Source organism: Nilaparvata lugens, chromosome 8 (assembly GCF_014356525.2).
Source record: "Nilaparvata lugens isolate BPH chromosome 8, ASM1435652v1, whole genome shotgun sequence".
Lineage (NCBI taxonomy): Eukaryota > Metazoa > Arthropoda > Insecta > Hemiptera > Delphacidae > Nilaparvata > Nilaparvata lugens.
This window is the reverse complement of record NC_052511.1, coordinates 12,061,980-12,076,226: the sequence shown is the minus strand read 5'-3', so window position 1 is coordinate 12,076,226 and position 14,247 is coordinate 12,061,980. Positions and strand designations below refer to the sequence as shown.

Below are 14,247 nucleotides of genomic sequence, written 5' to 3'. Positions count from 1 at the left end.
AGACAATATCCTGCAGTATGACGATGCCATTAAAAATAGTTCCACAGATAACTGTAATCTGAACTCTATTTTTTATTTCCTACAAATGTAATTAAAGTATCATCCGTAATAAATTCTCTCAGCAATAGAAAGTCCCCAGGGTTTGATAAAATAACACCAATTTTCATTAAAAACATATCTGAAAAAATATTGGATATACTAGTTATTTAATAAATTTTAGTATGGCATCAGAGAATTCCCACAGGACTTGAAACTAGCAATGATAATACCATTGCACAAAAAATTAGATAAACTCGACCCCTCCAATTATAGACCAATTGCCTTACTATCGATATTTTCTAAAATCTATGAAAAAATTATAAAGAAGCGTCTAGTTAATTTTCTCAATAAGAATTCATACTTCAGTATTAAACAATAATATTGATTTAGAAGTAAACTGAATACTGAAGATGCCTTCTTGTTTTTTTCTGGATAAAATCTATAATGGTTCAAATGAAGGATTCATTTGCGCAGGACTCTTCATTGATGTCATGAAGGCTTTTGATACTGTCGATCACAAAATAATGTTGTATAGATTGAATAGCGCAGGCATTAGAGGTGTAGCTCTCAAATGGTTTGCTTCCTACCTGGCTAACAGGTCGCAACGAACAAGAGTAAGTACGAAATTGAATGAATTTAAATTGGTTTCACATGGCATTCCAAAAGGATCAGTACTTTCTGGGCCTCTTTATATATATATCTATAAATTGATCTATGCAATGGAAAGTTTGAAGGCGAGCTATCATCATTTGCTGATGACACGGCTCTATTCTACAAGGCCATATCCCTGGATGAATTAAAGAATAAAATGCAATCAGATATTAACCCATTGAAGGGATGGTTTACTATGAATTGGATGGTAATGAGTCCCAAGTCCAAATATATTATCTTCAATCCAAGAAAAATGTTTTCAGCTTTTGCTGACTCAAAATTACAGTATGGGTTATCCATTTGCGCAGGAGCATACCATACAACACTCAAACCATTGATTACATTGCAAAAGTCATTCATCCGCATGGCTTGTAATGCAGGGTATGTTGAACATACAAGGCCTTTGTTTAGAGCAATGAGAATATTGCCATTCTAAAATTCATATATTTATAAAGTTTTAATGTTTATTTTGGACTAAAATTTTATAAAAATTGTACACGTGAAATTCTAATCTTATCTTGGACTTTGTTACTTATAAATTTGGAAGAAAAATAGCACAAGGACTACCTTATTATTTCATCTTTCAATTTTATTACATTAGTGTAATTTGCATTGTAGATAAATAAATAAAGTACTAAAGATTTTCTTCGATAGAGCCAGCACTGAACGAAGGTGTGAAAGACCTGGATTAAATTATATCTTGAGAAATCGATTGGATGTGAATATCCCGAGACCAAATTTAACTTTATTCAAAAAATTTTATTCCTTCTTGGCTCCAAAGTTTCATAATTTACTCCCTATTACACTAAAATAATTGAATAATAAACACACTTTTCTTAAAGAAGTGAAGGAGTACTTTATGCAATTAGAGGATACTAATACTTTTTTCATATCCCTGATATAATAAATTCAACCCGATGTACTTTGCAATTCAATGTCATTATATCTGCATAATGGTCTCTTACACTGAATTATTGTGCATATACTTTGTATTTGTATCTTTATGTTTTTCCCGTGGAATTGCTTTATGTGAAATGATTTCATCATTCATCATCTTACCCCTTATAGAGTTAGAGGTTAATTTCATATGATAAATTTGGTAGTCAGTGTATTTTAAGAATTGTATATCCTATTATAATAGCTTATTTATGTAAAGTCCACTTTGTTTCTTCTAATTTATGTCATTCTAGCAGTATATTTTTAATATTTAGAGACCAGTCGGTCGCATGAAATTACCCATCTACGTAGTTCTTAGCTCTAGAGTTCTTAGCTCTAGTTTTAAGATTTATGAATGCCACCCCACACAGGCTAGGCCTCGGGGCGTTTTTTGTTTTATTCATTCTTATAAAATAATCTTATCATTTTGTTACATCATTATTACTGTACATTTCTATGTTTAGATGATAAGAAACAGATTTTCCTGTTATTGTACTAGTTTTTGGATGAATAAATCTTTTTCATTTCATTTCAGATCAGTTACTAGTTTTATCAGAGACATTTCAGAGTGTTTCTTCTCTTGTTTTTAGAATTTGAAGTACGAATATAAATCTGAGTAGGTACCCTTAAAAAAGAGGTACTCTTTAATTTTAAAATGGTACTCAGATTTATATTTGTATTTATATTCATTCTCTCGTATTGAAATGTGAAGTGAGATCACAGATTCAAGCTTGTGTATTACTGTATTATTTGTGGATAACAATCAATAGTGCATTTTCCAAAAGAATAACCCATTTCAATAGAGAAAAGAGAAATAAAATAGTTGTTATTATTGAAGTAAACTGACCTGGATGTCCTTCATAAGCACTTAGCGATAAATTAAGAGTGAAAGTTGCTACCATGGATGATAGAAATATTTTCCATATTAACGAGAGGCTCCAAAAACTTGTTCCCTCTTCTAAGCTCAATAGCACTCCACCTGAAAAACAAACAATGACGTTATTGTATTGCTACCTATGCTGATTTTATTTGAATGATTAACTGAAGCTTAGAAGATAAAAATTTTGAGGCCTGGTTTCTAAAGCACTTATTAAATCTAATAGACCATTAAACCTATAGAGTGAATATAACTATATGAATATATGATATATATGTTATATATGAATATAGAGTGATTCAACCCTGCATCACTCGCGCGGGGTAAATATTACAGCGAAAGTTTCTAATGTACTGCCTTTGAAGATAAATGATGGCCATCTAAACAGCCATGATAATATAGTAATAAGAGAATTATAATCTATGATTCCACTTTATTTCGATAAACTGCCGTTAGATTTAAGACAATAAAATATTTTTCACTTTCATTAAGGAAATGATAGGTCGGAATGATAATATCCAAAGTATTGGTGAGAAAGAGGAGGAGGAGGAAGAGCGGGAGGAGGACTGGAAGAAGAAGGACGAAAAGATGGGAAGGAGGAGGAAGTCAACTGACCCCAGTTTTCCAACAATCCACCATACCGCAATTTAAAAAAAAAAACTTGGAAATTCCCTCTCAAAAACTCTCTGAACACTTAAACGTTCACGGCTTTCAGTGCCTTGAACCGCGTTCCGTCGTCCCAATATTAATAAATAAAAATGCCAATACAATACTGTTGTAGAAGTGGGAAAACGCAAATGTATTTTGGGAATGAATATCTCCATTCAATTCAGAATCATTGATCAAATACAAATATATTTTGGGAATGGATATCTCCATTCAATTCAAAATCAATAATCGTTACTTTTAAATGATTGACGCGTTATGAACGTTTTTGAAGTGGTTCATTATTTATAATAAGTGGAACTATATCAGTTTCTGTATTGTGGTGGGTCTAGATATACATATTGAATGGAAACGACTCAAAATAATCAAACTAATTTCAAGATTCTTGTTCCGTTTGTTATAAAATTATTAATATAATATAGTTCACTATTTTGTCTTGTTTTGTTTTGACAATTACAAGTCACTTTCATTTAGTGCTGTTTGGATAGTTTGAGTTTAAACAAAATTCAATTACTATAAACTGAATAAAATCCAAATCAAGTCGTGTTCTTTATAGTGTGGTTAATTTTGAGTTCAAGCCACCAGCTGATTAACTTCAGCTTTGATCAATGTACCTAGAATACATATTGTATTCTAGATACCTTGGCTTTGACTGTGCAAACGGGCCAAACCAAGGTACCTAGAATACATTCCTACAATACTAGGAATACAATTCCTACAATTCTAGGTAAATTGGTTCAAACTACAGCAGTATATAGCAGATTGTGGTTGAATGGCATTACCGAATTACTAGCTATTGAGGGCTGTATGCACCAACACAGTTAAAATAGAGATAGATCAGCTGTTCGTTTAAACGCAGCAAGTAACATCATAATAAATGCGACCAAATCTTCATGTAAACCTGGATTAGCGTTAATGTAAATGGTGCATGATGCGCCTTTAGATTTTTAAAAGTCTAATTGAAGAGCATTATTGAATAACTGTCTAGTACATCTTAATCTATTGATTAAACACTCTCAACTACAATTATTATCCACTGACCAACAGGCGCCCCAAAGGCAGCGGCGACCCCTGCAGCAGAGCCCCCAGCGACAAAGTCGCGCTTCTCGTGGTCCTCGCGGAAATAGTGGAAGACTGAATCCGTGCAATCGCATCCCGGCAGGTGGAACGTCGCCAGTAGCCCTCCCACTATAGCACCTGAATGTATCATCGGGCCCTCCTGCAATTCAAGCCAAACAATTGAACGGAGTGCAAGAGACTTTTTTAATAATGCTGGACTCAGAAATCAATTTATGTTATTTTGTATAATCAATTTATAACCATTTTTGTAATTTGTTTAGTACTGAGGATTATGTTATTTTCCTGTAAGTTGACCACGAATACTGATTGGTGTGGCCAACACTTAGTTCCTATTTTCGAATTATATCTTGCTATGTTTTTGTTGAAAGGAATCAATAAATTTCATCTTTTCATTTCATTTTAATTCTAAGATCAGAAATTTATTTTCGAATATACTTTCATCAACAACAGATATGGAAATTAGAAATGTTCTTGGGAAACACACTTTTGTAGAAGCAATAGAATAATGTATCAAATTAACATAACGGCATTTATATTGAAAATTATATCAATAATTAAAGACATATTGAAAACTGGAAAGTGTCATGGGGAACAAGACGAATTGCATAATACACTATAATTATTGTCTTTTTTCTTTAGGGCTACTTTCAATATCAATAAAAATATAAATTCAGTATCCTTTTAAATCATTTTGTCACAACATATTTCGGACATTAATGCCATTTTCATTTTTGACTTGACGGCATTAATGTCCGAAATATGTTGTGACAAAATAATTTAAAAGGGTACTGAATTTATATTTTTATTTAAAATAATTATTATAATCAATTGATTTTTCTACAATACATAACTAATATAATAATATCAAGTAACCTGGCTGGCTCAGGTTTGGTGTCAGAGTTTTTAATGAGTGTTCAGTTAGTTCGATATTATTTAACTGGGATATGCATATAGAAATTGCAATCTTACTGGAATGATAAATAGAGATGACCTTGAGGTTTTGTGAATGAAAGTCATACATAATTTTGCTCCTGGGTTTTGGAAGATTTTGTGTTATAAATAGTCACGGATAAGTACAAATTTTGTATTAATTTCATTATTAATTGTTTCTTGATCACGTTTTATCATTTTGTTTTAGATTTTAATTCTTAATTCTATTTTATAAGCCAAACATCGTTTAGAGGTTATTTTGAGGTTAGGTTTTCGAGATTTAAAAATAAACATAGATAGTTTACTTGACTAAAATTATAACCTAATTAAAATCCTATCATTTATAAATCAATTATTATTATTGCAAGTAATATAATTTCTTAGATAGGAAGATGAGCTCAAATAGAACACCGAAGGTTATTAATAGAAATGTAAACATTGCGGGAGTACTTACGCGTTCCCAAAACCAAAATTCAAAAACGCCAAAACCAAAAACCCCAGTTCCTCAAACTACTTTAGCCGAAAAAGTTGCTCAACTACAAAGTAGCCACACTAATTTAAAAAACCAATTAGAAGTAACTCTAAAAACGTCTGAGGAAGAAAGGTTAGGGATGGTAGAAGAAATTAAATCTTTGGAACTGATTATAAAATTACAAGATGAAGACCATAAAAAGAAATACTAAATCTAAAAAATCAATGTAGTCTAATGTCGGAGGAAATAAAGAAACTAAAATCTAAATTTGATAATACTAAATGTATGATAGAACCTCCGTCCAAATGCAAAAAAATAGAATCTAACCTAAATGATGGGAAATGCTCTGAAAATGGTCGAAATAAAACGTACAGTGAGGTTTTGAAGACAGCAACCAAAAATATAGCTGAGGGAAATAAAGATAGGAAAGGGAGAGTTCTGCTACTGACGTCCAGTCATGGACGTGATTGCAGTGATCTCCTTGATAAAAGATTGAAAAATAAATTTGATGTCCAATGTTTTTTCAAGCCAAGTGCATCAATTAATGCAGTTGTAGAGTCAGCTAGGGAACAAACTAAAGACTTTGATGAAAATGACTATCTAATTGTACTGGGTGGCTCAAATAATATAAATGAACCTAACTTGAATCATCTTCCTCAAGTAACAGAAAAAATCAAGGAAATACCCAAACTTATGAACTGGATTTTGTTAAGAGATTTTCTGTTGAGATGGATTTAGAGGTGACGGGACTAAGGTTAAAAATTGATGATCGATTTGAGGTAGCAGTGTTAGGTATCTATAGGTCACCAAATGGAGACTGGCAAAAATTTTGTGAGCTGCTCCACACACTTTTGGAAATTACAACCGCTCGTTTCACAAATGTTATAGTAGTAGGAGATTTCAATACCGATTTTGCCAGGCAGGATAAAATGACAGAGGACATTAGAGATATTATTAATATGAATAATTTAGAAATTAAGGTCCACGAATATACAAGAGTAACTCGAACTTCACAGACAATTATTGATAATATCCTCACAAATATAGAAGGTTGTAATGTCAGATTAGGTAGCTCAGATCTATCAGATCATAACTATCAAATTTTAGATGTTAAGTTGCAGGGCCAGAATCCAAGCAGAAAAAAAACTTTTGTGAAAGAAATTCAGCAATATGAGCTAGGAAATATAATTGTTTGAAGCAGGAACTGCTTCAAGAAAATTGGAGTAGTGTTTATAACAGTTGTAACCTAAATTACAAATATAAGCAATTCATTGATACTCTAAGATTTCACATTAGTGTATGCTGTCCAATAAAAAAAGTCAAAGTAAAAAGTAAATTGGACAAAGTAGATGAATGGATAACTGAAGATATTCTTACTCAAAGAAATATTGTTAGGGAAGCCTATGAGGAATTTAAATTAGTGAGGGATGTTCCGAGTGAAGTCAAATACAAATGTCTAAAGAAAAACTATGCAAAAGAAGTGAGGAAAGCTAAGTGTAAGAAAACAGCTGAAGTATTAACAACTAGTACCAATTTTAACTCTGCTGTTTGGGAGGTAATTAATAGAAATAGGAGACCAGCTCAAAAAGATACAGTTACTAATGTCCCTAGGATAATCGATGAACATGGAAATTATATGGATGATAGTATAGACATTTGTAACTTTTTCAATAAGTATTATCAACAGGTTGCATATAATCTCCAAAAGTCACTGAACACTAATACTTGTAATACAACTACATTAAATGCTGAGCCAATTGAAAAGGTATTTAAATTTCATCCATTATCAAGAGATGAGTTGTCAAGAATAATAAAAAATTTGAATAACAAAAAAACAGTAGGATTGGATGGGGTCTCAAGCAAAATTTTAAAAGAATGTGAAAATGAATTACTGGACCCTTTATTGCATCTCCTTAATACTTCACTAGAGCAGGGTATTTTCCCTGATGATCTGAAACAAGGAAAAATTTTGCCAATTTTCAAGAGCGGTGATTGTGAAAGAGTTGAAAATTATAGACCCATTAGTATTCTAAATGTAATAAGTAAAATTTTTGAAAGAGTAGTTTTAAATAGGCTATTGATGCACCTGGAAGAAATTAATTTCATATGTGATGAACAGCATGGGTTCCAGAAAGGGAAATCTACTAAGACTGCAATAGTATCCCTTGTTGAAAGACTAATAGATATAATAGATTCAGGTGAGAAGGCAGCCGCAATATTTCTTGATTTATCCAAAGCTTTTGATTGTGTGAACCATAGAATATTATTGGAAATACTAAAAACTGTAGGTGTGAATGGTATAGAACTAAAATGGTTTGAATCATATCTCATAGGTAGAAACCAGTGTGTTGAGCTTACCAAGGTGGATGGGAATGAAATAGTAAAAATTAAATCTCAAAAACTGGAGGTCCAGGCTGGAGTACCTCAAGGCTCAATTCTGGGTCCCTTACTGTTTCTGTTGTATGTGAACCAATTACCAAAAGAGTTAAAAGATCACAGAGCTCTGTTGTTTGCTGATGACACATCGCTTATCTTTAACAATTATTTATTAGATAGTCTAGAAATAAATGCTTTTACTGGAGTACAGTCAATTGTCCAATTCTTGAAGCAAAGGCAATTAACAATAAATAGTAAGAAATGTCAATTCCTACAATTCAAAAGTAAATATAATTCAGTAGAGGATAGAGAAATAAATGTGTTTGTAGAGGAAAATGAATTAGACCAAGAAGAGAAAGTAGCATTCTTGGGAATTTTATTGGACAGGAAATTAACATGGCATCCTTACATTGAGAGGATATGTAATAAGATATCATCTGGGGTATTTGTCCTGCGGCAGCTTGCTAGGCTGAATGATAAAAAACTACTGTTAACTGCTTACCATGGACTTATACTATCTCATATTAGGTATGCTATTTTAGTATGGGGTAATTCATCTCAACAAAATATGGACAGGGTGTTTAAGATTCAAAAGAAGGCACTCAGATGTATAGAGAAAGTGAATAGGTTAGACTCTTGTAGGCCTTTATTTAAAAAGCTTGGTCTATTAACTGTGCCATCTTTGTATGTATATGAAGTTGTAATGCATGTGAAAACGAGTGGTGTGATCCAGAATTCAGATGTTCATGAGTATAATACGCGAAACAGAGCAGATTATCATATAATGGGTCACAATAGTAGGTTATTTGAACAAAAACCAGATTATATTGGTAGGAAATTTTATAACAAGCTACCTCAAATCTTGAAAAGTAATGATGATTTGAAGATTTTCAAAAAACAAATTAAAAAATATTTAGTTGATAGAGCTTTTTATAGTGTTCAAGAATTCCTTTCAAACCTAAACTAGGTTGAACTACTTAGTGTTAGAATTATTATGTAATAACATGAATTGTCTTATACTCCATGACTGGAGTCTTTAGGACGTAATCTTAAAAAAAAAAAAAAAAAAAAAAAAAAAAAAAAAAAAAAAAATATCAGGACCTCCTAAATACCTTCAGGAGGTCCTGTAAATATCATCGAGTATAAAGCCTACCATAATTGGAAAATAAAAAAAAATATTGAAAATTTACAATTTATTCCAAATTGACAACTTTCCTATATCTTTGAGACATATTTTTTCCATCTCTTTTCTTTAAACACTTGAAAATGGCATAAATGTCCGAAACATGTAGTGATAAAATATTTCAAAAAAAGGGTACTGAGATTTTTATTTTCTTTATATTTATATTTTTTCCATTATAGTCCGGGCGCAAATGTCATTCCGTGGTCATTTTTGAGTAACATTCATGCAAGTTGTCTCAATCTCTTCGTTAGGTCTAGCATAATAAGGATCGTGATGATGATAAGTCGAATTCACAGGAAAACACCTCGGAAACAAGATGGCCGCCAAAATTTTCAGGATTTTGCTATATCGCTTGTATTACAATAACCGTTCAAGTTATTCAACCGTTTTTCCAGACGAAAATATTTTACAAGTCTTCCTCTACAATTTTTGTTCCATAAAATTTTCCTCTAAAACGCATATTTTCTTAGTTATAACCTTCAAAAGCCCAAAAAACGTTTTTTCTAAATTTGTTCAAATTTCATTCCATTATAACCTTTTTTGTGCAAGAGATACAGAGAAATTTTAAATATATGAAATTTAGAGCGTTTTTTCAACTTTAAAACGATACATTTTCATGCGCTGTACGGCAAAAAATGAGTTCTCCAGGGCCCTCCAAAGAAAACCCTGTATGATTTCTGGTGCGTTTTTTCATAGGTATATGAGGTAACAAGCTAGAACTATAAAATCGATTTTTTCATGACTACTTCAAGATAGATACTTGCAAATGGTCTCAATCTCTTCGTTACAACAAGACGAATAAGAATATTGATGATGGAAACAACGAAAATATTCGACATCATTGAAAAGTAGAAGATGGCGGTCATTATTGACAGAAATTTTTATATTGCTTTTTATTCAGTAGTTATTGTGACAGATATCGGATTGGTTTCACCACCAAAGTGTTCAGTATTAACCAAAAAATAATGTTCGAGAGAATCATCTCATTCAGACCACTCTTTCTATTATTTATTCAACTTCAAAAACTTGAAACATACATTTTTCAGGGACAATTTTTTACTTTCCACCCTGTATATGTATTCACAGTGGACAAACAATATTATTATTGGCATAGTGTTGTAGAATATTTCCAAAGCTTCAAAATGACATCTAGTTGAAGGCTGATTGCAGCGGAAAACACGCTTTTTCCATCAAATGCCAATCCCAACAATTAGGAAACCGTGTAACTCATGACGCCTTGAAGGTACAGACTTGGGAATGATATGAATCTCTTTATAATCAAGAAAGAAATTATCCATGATGGCAATCTCAAAAATTTTTGTCATCATGAAAAAAACAAGATGGCATCAAAAATTTGTCGATTTTCAAGAAAATGTCTGTAATTCTAAAAATTTCGATCAATTCTAAAAAAACAATTCAGCCATCTGAAAGCTCCAAAATAATCATGAAGAAGTTGATGGAATTGAATAAATCTTTCGGATATTGTAGTATGATTATTTTGGAGCTATCAGATGGCTGAATTGATTTTTTAGAATTGATCGAAATTTTTAGAATTACAGACAATTTCTTGAAAATCGACAAACTTTTGATGCCATCTTGTTTTTTTATGATGACAAAGTATCAATTTTTGAGAATACATAACAACAGGTCAATGTAACTTACTGAGCGCGAGGTCTACTGTTCACAGAACTACTAGTAGAGAGTAAGCAGCAAGTGTTACAATCAATCTATTGGCAGAATATAGAGTTGGATACATTTAGAACTTTTGACCAATCCGAAAAGACTAGGCGGAGTCGAGAGAAAATTTGTCAATCAATTAGTGATGTCACCTATTGGCTGAATTCTGTATTAGACACATTTATAATCCACCCTGATCCACTCTTATAAGTGAAATATAATTAAGTGAAAAATCTCAATGATTATCAAGTTCTTCAGTAGCCTACCTGAATGAACTCAATACCTATGATACCTATGAGCTCTTCTTGAAGAGAGACTGTATGTTACACATCTGTTTTGAGTATAACATACAAAGGCGCATACTTACTACTTGAATAGACCTAAATGCAGAGTTCATATGAATTGATATAAACATAACAAACAAAACAAAAATGTGTTCCGGATACCATTTGCCCTTATCCCGTTCTCCCAGTAGCTTAGTGTTGATTATGTAAGAATTATTGACCTGACTTTTCTTATACAGTATACTTCATACTAACTAGAGTACTTAGGACGTGATCTTAAAAAAAACGCACAGGTGAGAGAAGAAAAAGAGGAAGAAAATAGATACATTATCGATCCTTACATTGCCCCATTACTATCAAAACCCCATATTTTATATTATAAAATATAATAGGGTGCTGATTCCATTTTGTTGAAATTCGAAATATCTAACTATTGTTTTAATGTTTTAAGTTTATATAGATGGCAAGCTTTTTGTATTGATACCTTCTTAAATGACCTTGCTGGTGGCTTCTTGGAGAATGACAAAGGCAGCAATAACTCTATAATTTTAGGTGATATTAATATAAATATTAATGACATAAACAATGATAAGGCATTCGAATATTTGGAAATGCTGAGCTCTAATGGATTCGAATCTCTTGTCAACATTGACACTCGAGTGACTAATGTAAGTTCTACCTGTATAGATCACATTTTCTTCAAATCAAAATTCAACGCTAATAAAATACATAGTGCGGTAATTGAATCACATATCACTGATCACAGAGCTGTATCAGCTTCATTGTCCCTTATTAAAAACACAAATGATAATGATATGGTTCCACAAATTAGGAAAAAAGTAGATTATAAGAAACTAAATAGTTTACTATTAAAGCATGACTGGAGGCGTATTCTCGCCTATGGTAATGTTGATGTAAAATTTTCTGCTTTCATGAATGTGCTTAATTCTTACATAGACGATGCTACTTCTCAATTTTCACAATTGCAATCGAAAAATCATTATAAATTTCTAAAGCCATGGATGATGAAAAGTTTGTGCTCGGAAATAAAGAATCGAGACAAACTCTATAAAAAACTTTCTAAAAACCCTCATAATGTCCAACTTAAAAATGATTTTATAACTTCTAAAAATAAAATAGTCAAATTAATTAAGGAGCAGAAGGTGAAATATTTTTCTAATTTGAAAGCCTACCCTCCCAAGCGACAGTGGGAGATTATTAATAGTTATTGTGGTCAGTCATCCTCTAAGAAAAAGCCAATATCTTTGAATATTGATGACTCTGTGATTTTGGATGAACAGGTTCTGGCAAATAAATTCAACGATTATTTCATAAGAATTTCTGGACAAATTGTGTCATCTATAGCTGATTTAGATGATGCTACAAAAAAATCGTATGAACGCAAATTCAAAACTTATCGTTCCTGTAATTCTTTGTTTTTAAGGCCGGTCACTCCTGACGAACTGTTGTATGAAATAAATTCATTAAAAAAGGGCAAGTCTCCAGGTCCTGACTCAATTTGTTCTGAACTTCTCAAGGCTATATCTACTTCAATAGTTCCGATTCTATGTGATATCTTCAACACTTCTTTCTTGGAGGGTGTATTTCCTGCCGATCTAAAAATTGCCAAGGTGATTCCTATTTTCAAATCTGGATCACATGCCGACATTTCTAATTACAGACCAATTTCTTTGCTCTCTATTTTTTCTAAATTACTTGAAAAACTATTCAAGAAGCGATTAATCGGTTTTTACAAGCAATTCAAATTTTTCAATAAGCAACAATATGGGTTTCAGGAGGGTCTGAACACCGAGCATGCTTTGCAAAATTTCATGTCTGGAATCTATAATGGGATCAACAAACCGTATAAGAGTAGAACTTCAGGTCTATTCCTGGACATAAAAGAAGCCTTTGATACGGTAGATCATTGCATTCTTTTACGCAAATTGCATGAATCTGGTATCCGGGGGATGGCCTTTAGATGGATCGAGTCATACCTGTATAATCGTAGACAATATGTGTCCATTGGTGAATTTAGTAGTGAATTGGCTTTGATCACCTGTGGTGTACCTCAGGGATCGGTATTGGGTCCGATCCTTTTTTTTTTATTTACTTATATGATCTCTTTTCCCCATAACTTTCAAGGCTCTTTAACTTCTTTTGCAGATGATACTGCGTTAGCATATTCTTCTGACAGTGAGATAAAATTGCAAGAAATGATGCAGATGGATCTTAATGACTTGTGTTGTTGGTTCCAATATAATAAATTAGCACTAAATGCATCTAAAACTAAATATATAAATTTCTCCTTATCAGCTCCTTTCAGTTTTCCAGTTTCTCTAAAATATCATAAAGTTGGTTGTAATAGTGTGTCATGTAGCTGTGATGAGATAAATCAATCTGATACAATAAAATACTTAGGTTTGATTCTTGATTATAAATTAACTTGGGACTCCCACATAAAGAAAATAAAGATGTATTTCATGTTCTTGATAAGACGATTTTATCACTTGAAGCAGTTTTTCCCTAAACATTTTCTACGGATTATGTACTATGCATTTTTTCATTCTAAGCTTGTTTACGGAATTTCCTGTTGGGCATCCACTTTTGTTTCTCATTATAGAAGGCTTGTAGTGCTACAGAAGTCTGTAATAAGGATTATACAGGGAGTTAATAGGAGGTCACATACATTTCCAATTTTCAAAGCATTGAATATTCTACCACTGAGACACACTTATGTGCTGAAGGTTCTGTCTTTATTTTATCAATTAAGTGGTAACAGATCTGTTTCAGTATATAACAACGATGATGAAATTTCTGTTGTAACACGGCAAACTACTCAAATGATTGTTAGGCTTCCAAAATCGAACTGTACCACGTTCCAGAGGTGTTTTCTTTTTCTTGCTCCGAAATTTTATAACTTTCAGTCTGGTTTTAGATGCCGATGCGAAAGGTTGTGATTATCAGTACGCTCCGATAGTGAACGGTGGGCCCGCTCGGCTGCCTGTTATATTCTGTTTCTCGTAGTACAAGTTGACTTGAACTGTTTATTGAATTTGCTATTTTACGGAATTAT

The 14,247-nt window shown here is 32.3% G+C and overlaps 1 protein-coding gene across 3 annotated transcripts in view; it reads right to left on the bottom strand.

Moving 5' to 3' along the window:
- The window catches only part of LOC111051011 (H(+)/Cl(-) exchange transporter 7), a 101,134-nt gene that overhangs the window by 19,668 nt on the left and 67,219 nt on the right, over positions 1–14,247 (bottom strand). For all 3 annotated transcript variants that reach the window (XM_039433943.1, XM_039433944.1, XM_039433945.1), the window contains 2 exons: positions 4,211–4,388; positions 2,474–2,605 (listed from right to left, as the gene is read on the bottom strand). In XM_039433943.1, the coding sequence (XP_039289877.1) occupies positions 2,474–2,605; positions 4,211–4,388 (310 nt within the window). The remainder of the gene's footprint in view (positions 1–2,473; positions 2,606–4,210; positions 4,389–14,247) is intronic.